This window comes from Galeopterus variegatus, unplaced genomic scaffold (assembly GCF_000696425.1).
Source record: "Galeopterus variegatus unplaced genomic scaffold, G_variegatus-3.0.2 Scaffold90, whole genome shotgun sequence".
In the NCBI taxonomy this organism is placed as follows: domain Eukaryota; kingdom Metazoa; phylum Chordata; class Mammalia; order Dermoptera; family Cynocephalidae; genus Galeopterus; species Galeopterus variegatus.
In genome coordinates, this window is record NW_007726201.1 from 231,422 (window position 1) to 242,564 (window position 11,143).

An 11,143-nucleotide genomic window follows, 5' to 3' on the forward strand; every position below is an offset into this window, starting at 1 on the left:
AACCAACTTAAATGTCTCAACAGAAGAATCGATAAGGAAAATGTGGTATAGATACATGATGGAATACCACTCAGCCATGAAAAAGAATGAAATTCTGCCATTTGCAGCAACATGGATGAGACTGGAGAAAATTATGTTATGAGAAATAAGACAGGCAGAGAAAGAGAAATTCCACTCATAACTGGTTGCTAGGAAAGAAGGAAGGAGAGAGAGAGAGAGGAAAAGAGAGAGAGAGAGAGAGAGAGAGAAAGATCGAGAGAAAGAGAGAAAGATCACAATAATATGTTGAACTCTCAGAAGGAGAGAACCCTAACGATACTAGAGTTGGGTGGGGGGGTGGAGGGTTGGGGAGTGATTGGTTGGGTAATGGGCATAAAGAATAATTATGACTTGTAATAATGAATATGCTAATAAAAAATGAATTTGCAGAAGATAAAAAATATAACAAGGGAGTATTAAAAAGTGAAAAGGGGGATATATAAAGATTGCAACCAGTGTGGTTTATTTCTTTTTCTAGTGTCACTTAATACTACACATTGTAGTCGTGATACATGGCGACAGATAGCCAATCAGTAAGTTGTTGTTGCTTAAATTGTGTAGATATACAAAAGGATCAATCCAAATTCCTCAAAACTCACCTCACAATGATATATCATACTCACAAAAAATATTCTCCCAAGTGGAAACAAACCCAGTGTGTCCAGACAACATGGTGACCACTATCAACCCTGCCCAACAAGCTAGCCTTCTTCTCGCCCACATGAGCAGTGAGGCATTGGAGTGAAGGCACCCCTGAAACTGAGGCCAAGTAAGAGCTTTAATTCAGTATCAATACTGTCCAGCATTTTCACTCACCAATCACATAGTCCCTGCAAAAATGATTTCCAAACTTGGCTTATACAGAATTCCTTGGAGAGCTTTCTGAAAACAGATTTCCAAGTCCCTGTTTAACTGCAACAGAATCTCTAGGGCTGGAATCTAAGAAATTGCAGGTTCAAAATGCCCCCCTCAGGGGATTCTCATTATGGCCAATCTGCAAGCTCACAATTGGACCCATTGGAGGATCTCAGCGGTATCTGATATTGAAACAGGAAAACAGACTCGATCAAACCTTGCAATGCCAGACCTGTGCTGCTTACAAGAGACGTGGCTTTAGCTCCAGGTCACCAAAGGCAAACATTCTTTATTACATGTTTGCTTATAATTAACATGTTTTCTATTGGGTACACCATTTCCAAATGAGGAAATATCCCAATTTGTATATAATCCATGGCTGCTTTCTTTCCAAAATCTCTCTATGAACTATGAAAGTTAGGAACATTTTAATGTTGACCAAAGTCTGAATCCAGAAAGAAAAATGTCTTGGATAGTGGGGAGGAGGGTGCGCACAGTTACACAAAGGAGAAACCCCTTATATGTCCAAGAACTGTCTGGGTGACTCAGGAACACTAATTGCGGCAGTAACGAGCAGGCTTCCACTGGAGCAAGACTGGAGGCTGGCAGCTTAATTAAGTGCATTTGCAACAAATTTGGATGTGAATTAATACATGCCAGAACTAAGATGGGAATTGAAAGGAGGCAGTTTTCTGCAACCCAGGATCCATGGATCCCATTTCCACTAAAGGGTGTTCCCACATTCCCACCCGGTGTCTATTTCCCATTTCCGTGTCCCTCGTCAGAGTCCACATGTCACAGTTAACCTGACTCCCTGTCCCAAATTCCCCTGCCCCACAGGGCAGATCTGCACCCTCAACTTCCCATGCTGAGATACTCCTAGAATAGGACTTTGTCTGTAATGGAAGCTCATAAACATTAGCTGAATTCTTGAAAGAAGTTGGTGACTCGTCTGGCTAAGGAGCAAGAATGAGTGGCCACTGCAGGTGACTGAAGTCAGCATGTTGTTCTGAACAACAGAACTGCAATTCCTAATGACAGAGGTTACAGGGAAGATTGCTGGTAGCGGATGTTGTAGCCAGTGTACTCAGGAGCCCTTTGAGCCGTGAATCTCAGCCGTGACTGAGGGAGGACTGGGAGCCCAGGACAGTCTCCCCAGAAACACCCTCACATCCAGGCATGAGCAGAGCAGGATTAAACCACTAGATTTCTCACCATCTGTCTGGAATCTTCATGACTCAGCTTTCTGACAACAAAAAAGGAAGAAAGGTGTGTAGAGGAGGAGCTCTGTGGGGTTCCTGGAAGAGAAGTGGACTAGACAGACCCTCAGGTAGAAAGTGGAAACTGCGACCTCTTGAAAGCTACAGTGTCTCACGGTCAAAGGGGCTCATGTGTTGGGTGATCTCCTAAAAGCTTCTGTGATGCTGCTTTACTCATGCTGGTAGGAGGAGAGGAGGAAGATGCTACCACCAGGGAACACAGACGGGGCAAAACAGGTACAATATTTTTATAGCCAGGATACTATTGCTGTTCGTCAATGAAAACATTTGAGTAACTTACACATGTACCGCTAGTCAATTTGACAGAACCCCATTTTCATTTATTTCATTCCTTTTCTCTCTGGAATCTCTGCTAAGCTGTAAGACGTTTACTTCAGTCCCATTAATCAATCAACGAGCACCTACTGTCTTACCGTTTGTGCTGGGCACCACAGCTCTTAAAAGAGAGGACGAACTGGTTCCTGTCCTAAACGGCCGTCAGGTAGAAAGTGGAAACTGCGACCTCTTGAAAGCTACAGTGTCTCACAGTCAAAGGGGCTCATGTGTTGGGCGATCTCCTAAAACCTTCTGTGATGCTGCTTTACTCATGCTGGTAGGAGGAGAGGAGGAAGATGCTACCACCAGGGAACACAGACGGGGCAAAACAGGTACAATATTTTTATAGCCAGGGTACTATTGCTGTTCGTCAATGAAAACATTTGAGTAACTTACACATGTACCGCTAGTCAATTTGACAGAACCCCATTTTCATTTATTCTATTCCTTTTCTCTCTGGAATCTCTGCTAAGCTGTAAGACGTTTACTTCAGTCCCATTAATCAATCAACGAGCACCTACTGTCTTACCGGTTTGTGCTGGGCACCACAGCTCTTAAAAGAGAGGACGAACTGGTTCCTGTCCTAAACGGCCTCCACGATTTGTGAGACGGTCACTGAGTACAAAACACCACGCAGACTTATTAGGTGATGCAGTGAAAACAGGACGATATAAAATAAGGTATACATTTAAAGTACTTTAAAAGTACTTCTTTTAAAGACAATTTTAAGTCACTAGTTTCAGAACTTTCTCATTTATCGTAAATTCATACTCTAAGAATGACCTGTCCCACATCAAGCAAACCTGCTGTGTGTAAAGACTTAGATTTACATCAGCTACAAACTAGGGAAAGGTAGCTCTGTTTACAATATAAATCACTTTAAAAGAGGATTTCTCACAGCTCCTTTGAGATTGTGAGCTCCTGGACGATTTGAAAGCAAATTTTGGTGATTAAGAGCACATGCTGCAGAGCTAGACAGCCGGGTTCAGTATGGGCTCTGCTAGTGTCTAGCTGTGGAACTTTAGGCAAGTGATCCGACATCTCTGTGCTTCAGTGTCCTCACTTGTAAAAAGGAGGTAATGTTTGTACCTCCCTACAGGGAGGCTGCAAAGATAAAATGAGTTCCTGTCATTAAAGTTCTTGGACCTGTGCCTGGCCCTCATCTACTGTGGAAAGACGATGAGCTTCTTCCCATTAGGAATAAGGATGGATAGGGCCGGCCCGGTGGCGCACTCAGTAGAGTGTGGCGCTTAGGAGCGCGGCGGCGCTCCCGCCGAGGGTTCAGATCCCATATAGAGACCGGTCCGCGGTGCAGGTGCGACACCAGGGTTGCGATCCCGTTACCGGTCACGAATAAAAGACAAAATGGAAAAAAAAAAATAGGAAGAAGGATGGATGGATAGATGGATAGATAGATAGACAGATAGATGAGTTGCTCCTCAATTGGTGCTGAATGATAATTGTAGCTAATCTCTGTACATAAAAGAGCCAGGCTTTCCAACATTAGCAGTAAACATATAGTTGAAAATAAATGATCATCATAATTATTCTTTTCACTGAAAGGAAGTCAATCTAAAGCCAAATGTAGGGATGAATTTGGCAAAAACCCAAGCCAAATGAAATACTGGTTCAGAGAATAGTCTTACGTTGTGACTTTGTCTGGCCTAACAAAGTTTTAGTTTTAAAATAATGGCCCAAATAATTCTGAGTGTTTTCTCACAAATGATTGCAGATAGAGTCCAAAATAAAATTTTCACAGATTTTCTGAATATTGAGTCAAATTCGATTTATTCTGGACTTTTATTTCAGTTCCTGGTGCTTGTAACTTTTCTTTGATTCTTATCCCAGCTAAGTTGTCCTTAAAGAATTGATAGGGGCCCTTCTCCTACCTTTGAAAATTTTTTATTCAAATATAATAAAAACATAGACAAGTGTACAGATCATAAGCATACAAGTAAATGAATTTTTGGAAACTGATCGCGACTGCGGAATTAGCACCCAGATCAAGAAATGGAACTTACCAGCACCTCGGAAGCCCACTCCATGCCTCCATCAAGTCATTACTCACCCTCCAAGAGCAACCTCTATCCCGACTTTTAACTACATAGTTTAGTGTATTCATTGGCCATTGCTGCATAACAAACCACCACAAAACTTCAGGGTTTTATCATTCGCTCACCTGGGGTGGTCATATAGGCAGCTCTGCTCATCTTGGCTGGGTCTCTGTGGCTAGGGTAGGGACAGCTCTGCTCCAGCAGGTTGGCCGGTGCTCAGCCATGGTGATGGCAGAGGATTAGAGAACAAGCAGAAGTAGGCAAGACTCCTGTGTGCTCAAGACGGGATCTGATAGAGCCAACATTACAGTGAGGCTAGAAAAGTGATGACTCAAGTGCAGGGTCAGCTACTATCTTTACTGAAAATGTTGACACTTTGTTCACCATAGTTATTTTTTGTATTTTTAAAAAGCATTTTTAAAACATTGCATTAAAATATTATTTCTCTTGGTTACTGAGGTTTTTGGTGCCACCTTAATTTTATGGCTGGGGCAAGTGCCTTCATTGTCTCCCCACTGTCCTGACCCTGCTGAAGTCACTGCATATTTTTAGTGTAAGCTGCTGCATGGCAAAGGGCATGGATATCAGGAGAGATGAAGAATCAGAGCTCTTAATACAGTCTACCATAATTCATTTTGGCCATTTTTGAGCTTTATATAAATGGAATTGTACACTATGTATTCCTTTGAGTCTGGCTTCTTTCTCTTAACACTACGTTTGTGAAATGCATTTATAGTGCTGTGTGTAGCTGTAAACCATTCATTCTCATTGCGGTATAGAACCCCACTGTGCAAAGACACCACCATGTCGATGGGCATTCAGATAATTCTCATTCAGAGCTATTAGGAATAGTGCTGCTGTGAACAATCTAGTGTAAGTTTCTGCTAAATACATATGCATTTTTGTTGGGCATATAGCTAGGAGTGAAATTGCTGCGTCAGAGGGTGTGCCTCTGTTTTTAGCAGATCCTGCCAGTTTCCCAACAACTGGTTTCTTTACTTTTATTGAAAGTCTTGTTATCTGGTAGCGTAACTCTTCTAGTTTTGTTTGCTTTTTTTCAAAATTGTTTGGCTATTCTTGGCTCTTTGCATTTCTACACGAATTTTACAAGTAGCCTGTTAATTTCCACAGAAGAAAAAACATGCTGGGATTTTTACTGGGTTTGCTTTGAATCTAGAGACTAATCTGGGGAGAATTGACATCTTTACGACATGCCTCCGCGTTGTCTTAAATTTTTCTCACTGTCTCATACCTTTGTATATCTACTTTGAATAATATAGATAGACAATAAATACATAAAATATGTGGCTAATTAATGCATTAGTTGTACGAGGCTTTAGAAAGAATGACATTTGTCAGCCACACTGCACCTCTCAGACACCTGAGCTTGTTTTCTTCCATTCCCGTGGGCCTTGCATGAGCTCTTCCTTCACTCAGGTGGAATTTCCTTCCTGCCCTCTCTCCCTCCTGCCAGACAAGAGCTAATCTTACTTGACAACTCAATTCAAATTTACTACTCTACGAAGTGGCTCTTTGTGGTCTCCCACTGCATTCTTTTACCTAATTTTAAATGACCACATCATATTGGGATGAGCAGTTCAGGCACCCACTAAACACTTGGGTGCCAACCAGCACCCAAGAACCAGCCCAGCACTAAGTGGATTTGTGTTGGATAAATGAAAATGTCCATTCCACTTTTTGTTGGGTTGTTTGGTGTAGGTGGTTTGTTAATTGGTTTCTTTCATCTTTGTGGGACTTCAGTTAGATTTAAGTTAGTAAAAAAAAAAAAAAATTTAATGTTAAACTTTGGCAAAGTGGTACATGTCAATCTTATTTGTTTTACTGAAACATGATTGTACGTGTTTGTGGAGTACAGAGCTGAATATCAATACTTGTGTACAATATGTGATGATCAAATCAGGATAATTAGCATATTCATAATTACAGAACCTAAGCATTGTTTGCTTCACAATTCACTTAGCTTTGAAAATATTCATTTACATTCGACCTCTTTACAATAAGGATTTGAAGCAGATACATTGTTTGGTCTGGTTCACATCACAGCTTCTAAGTTCGTTTAAAAGAAAACCCTCGACAATTTTTTTTAGCTACCAATAACAGGAGATCTCATGGAAAGGCCTGAGCCTTTTCATGCCGCTAGGTGGCAGTTTCACTCTCTGTAGAATCAGCTTGACGATGTCAGGCTCGGCATGCAGGAAGTCTGGGGTAGGCAAGCTAGACCCTGGGGGAAAGCCTATCAGGGCCTCGTGGTGGAAAAATGAAGGCCCAAACCACCCTGAAGAAAATGGAGTTATGGGGAAAACAGCACGTGGAAAACTGAAAGGAATGCCATTAGACATTATTTCACTGAAAGTTTAGCAAAAATCTAAATTAACCACAACCACAAAATCAGTAAGTAAACATGTGCAGGACCAGAGACAGGTCAGACAGTGTTGAAAGACAAAAGAGTCTCCTGTCCACCCTCGGCAGCTGGAGCGCTGCCCTCTAAGGTAAAGGAGAGGGGAGCGGGTGTGGGCATGTTGCCCGCTGCCTGGCAGAGCTGAGCCCCTGGCAATGTGCTTGAACTCTCTCGTGAGGAAGGAGATTTAGAGGCTCTAGACAGCACTGGCAGGGGCTCCATCCAATTGTTTTTGACTGAAACTTCTGCCTACCCTAAAATTATGGAAGGACCTTGTCAAAGCTTTGCTCTGCATTTCAGAGGGTGGGGGCAGAGAACATTTATTAATCACCTATTCTGTGTAAGGAACTTGATAGATATTATTTTACATAATCCTCATAACTTTATGAATTTGGTAACATTATCTGCATCTTACAGATAAGAAACCTGAAGCTCAGAACGAGTATGCATCTCATCCAAGGCCACCACGTAAGAGATTAAGGACTAAAACCCGGCACTCTGGCTGTTGCATGACCCCAGGCTGATTCCCAAACAATCCCACCTTCCTCTCCTGGGGATAATGACAGCATCTCCCTCCAGAGCTGCTGTGGGATGAAAGGAGATGAAGCACATAGAGAGTCTGCCACTGAGTCAGGGGTGCCGTCAGCACTCAGTAGCGGAGGGCTCGTTAGCAGATGTGCAAGGTCCGTCCTCACCAAGGCCCTCCAAGCTGGAAGCGGCAGCCACTTTCTGCAGAGTCTCAGAAAAGACACAGTGGCCTATGGATGGGCCTCACTATTTTGCCCATGTTGACATCACCTAAAAATGACTTCCTCACTACCCGAAGAGGAACCTGTCAGAGGTCCTGGTGGAAGGGAACCAAGTCAGGGGTTGGTGGCTAACCCTAAATAACTGACCTCAGGTCTCTCGAGTCCAAAACTGGTTGGTTCTCCTCTTCTGAGTAACCTCAGAAGGAACCCTGAGGGGCTCTGTTTAGTCTTTCTAGTTCCACTTCCAAGTTGGATATTGGACTTTCCAGGCCCAGAGTGTAAATCAGACTAGGACTTATCTCCATAGAAAGCTGAGGTGGCTCCTGTAATAGCCAATCCAGACGTTTCATGCATCCATCCCCAACAGGCCACCCATGGACCCTGAGAAAACTGATTACACAATAAACCTTAAGGAGGCTACAGGCTGAAAGCATCAATGATCTGTCAGGATTGGATTTTTTTTAATGCCACAAATTCCTTCTGGCCTAGAATAGGGAAACTGAGGCCCAGAGAAAGCCAAGGCCAAAGTAAATCCAACCTGCATGAACAAGAAGAGTGCTGAGCCCTCAGATAGGTCTGAGAAGACAGACACCCTGGGAAAGCAGTCCTGCTTGTCGTCCTGGTTGTCACAACATGACAACCATCCACTTGTAAGCAGTGCTCGGGTTTTAATTTTAGCACACAAAGAACTTGAGTAATCAAATTACCTGTTCTTTTTTCTTCCTCTGCTACCAACCCCACAAAAACTGCTAAGAACAAAGACACTCATGCTAGACCAGACCAGTAGATGCAAAGGACACCACAGCAGCTGCGAGATAGTGGCCACTAGAGATGGCAGTACACGTGGACAGGACGGGCTTCTTTACCTCCCCTGCTGGAGTGAGAGTTATAAGCAGACTGCAGAGGAGAGGGGTAGGAAGGTTTTAAAGAAGAACTAATGAGAAGCAATGTGTAGCTTCTCCCCTGACCCCCTCACCACCTCCACTGTCAACCCTCAGGCCTTGTCTGGCGTGGGGCTGTGGGGAGGAAGGAACTGAGTAGGACGCCCCACAGAGGACCCAAGGACAGACTGGCATGCTCTCCCCCAGTGGGGTTTCCTGACTGCAGCCCCCACAGACATGGCTGCCACGGTCCTGGGGAGGAAGGAAGTAGCGAAAGGGCAGGGCTCGGTCAGCTGAGAGAGGCTGGAAGCCACTTCCGGGCTTCCCTTGAAGCCAAGTTTTGTAATGGAGGAGATCCGTGAGTTTCCTGGGTCCCAGTGTGGTCTGAACACAATAATGGGAACTTGAGACAATTTGCTGGCCCCAGGAGGACATGTGGATGAAAGAAGAGGAGCACCTTCTCTTGGATTTTAATCCCCAATCTCTTATGTGGGGCCTTGGATAAGATATATACTCGCTCTGACCCTCAGGTTTCTTATCTGTAATATGGAGATAGCATTGCCTAATTCCCAAAGTTATTATGGGGATTAAATGAAATAAAACTTTCCGAGTTCCTTGCACAGAACTGGTAACTAGTAAATGGGGATGGGTGGATACCACCTGCCTGGGGTGAAGCCCTGTGTGCTTCCTAAGAAGACTGGCCTCCAGCAACACCTATGCCAGGGCCAGGCTGGGTGGTGATGCCAGCAGCAGACACCATCAGAGGACAAAACCCAGAGGTGCCAGGAAGCACATGGGACCGGAAGGAAGGACGCCCTCCCCACCACCAGCACACAGCCAACCACGAAAAAGGACTTCTCCACCAAGGAGAAGGGACACCAAGGAAAGCAGGGACACCAGAGGTGAGAAAATCATGCTCACTTATAAAATATATTTCATTTTCTAGCCATTTGTATTAGTTTTCTATTGCTGCTGTAACAAATTACCATAACTTTAGCATCTGAAACACACATCTATTATCTCTTAGATCTGTGGGCCAGCAGTCCCATGGGGTGCACAGGACTAAATTCAAGGTGTTGATAGGACTGTGTTCCTTAGAGGAGGCTCTAGGGGACTATTTCTTTGCTCATTCAGGCATTGGCAGGGCCATAGGGTTGTAGGACTGAGGTCCCTGTTTCCTTGCCAACAGGCAGCTGGGGCCACCCTTACATTCCCTTACATACTCTCTTTCTGGTCCTTGCACGTAACCCTATAAATCTCAGAACCAGCGACGGGGCGTCAAATCCCTCCCTCACTGCCATCTCTTTGAGCTTCTTCCATGGACACATTTCTCTCTCTGCCCCCAGGGAAGGTTCTCTGTTCTTAAGAATTAGATTGGGCCCGTCCAGATAGTCCAGGATAACCTCTCAATCTCAAAGTCACTAACGTTAATCACACTTGCAAAATCCCTTTTGCCATGTAAGTTACCACATTCACAGGTTCTGGGGATTAGGATGTGAACATCTTTTGAGGGCCATTATTCTGCCTACCACACCATTATATATCAACAAGTATTTATTTATATCTTAATCTGCCAGGTACAGTGCTAGGCACTGATTTGTCAGTATCAGGGGCTTTGGGAGGGTGAGGGGGTGCCACACACTGGGACATCTGACTTAGGGCTCCTTTGCAGTAGTCCAGGCAGCTCCATTTATATAAAATACAGTGTGGATTATAAACCCCACCTGCCCTTGAACCTCTTTGACTCCTCAACCTTCACCCCTGAGTGATGCAGGCTGCAGCTCTGGGCTGGAATTACTGCAGGTCTCTGGACGGATCACTCCAGTTCCCTGGGAAGCAGGGGCTAAGTTCACCAGGAGACTGAGTCAGGGACCCTGCTTGATCCAGGTTCAGCCGTAGCAGAGAGAGAAACAAGAACAAGGTGGGAATCGCAGCATCCCAGGAGGCCCCTGTACACAGATGCTGCCCCTGCCCTCTACCATGTTTTCTGACCTGGTTTCACTGTCCCCCAGGGGACTAGAGAGGGAAATGCCCAAGTCCTCTTGGGCCCTTTATACCTCCATATCATAAAAGAGAGATGGGGAGAGGGTAGAGAAAGGTTGGTTTCTCACAAACTGAAGCTCCTTCCGGCCCAGGCTCCCTGGGCTACATTGTGCAGCTCCAGGGCTCATGAGAGCCACCGGCTTGCTGTTTTTTTCTCAACCACAAAGATGGTGAGTCAGCACAGTGGTTAGCTGTCAGCTGGGAGGCCGCAGCCCTCAGCAGAGCTCCAGGAGGGGCAGCCTTCTGATGGGCTCGGCCATGATCCTGCCCCCACGTTGCTTCCAGTCCCAGGCCTCCCTGGATTGGTGGGCATCTTGGCCACGAGTCATCCTGCTGAGTGTCACACTTCCCAGAGCCATGGCATGAGAGGTGAGGGATAAACCAGAAAGGAAGTCATCGGCCCAGTCTGACATGCACAGGCTGGCATTTGGCCAACACAACTCAGGCTCTCTGCTCCGGGCCAAACTCAAAATAGAGGGAGAGGGTAGGCTGCTCCGCCTTCCTCAGC

At 44.9% G+C, this 11,143-nt stretch overlaps 1 protein-coding gene across 1 annotated transcript; it reads right to left on the bottom strand.

Annotated features, from left to right (window-relative positions):
• Positions 1–8,481: 8,481 nt before the first annotated feature.
• On the bottom strand, positions 8,482–10,655 carry LOC103597316 (chromosome unknown open reading frame, human C15orf53). Its single transcript, XM_008581144.1, is given in 3 exon segments — positions 8,482–8,608; positions 8,830–8,976; positions 10,540–10,655. Coding segments are annotated over 3 exon segments (390 nt in total).
• Between the last annotated feature and the right edge of the window lie 488 nt (positions 10,656–11,143).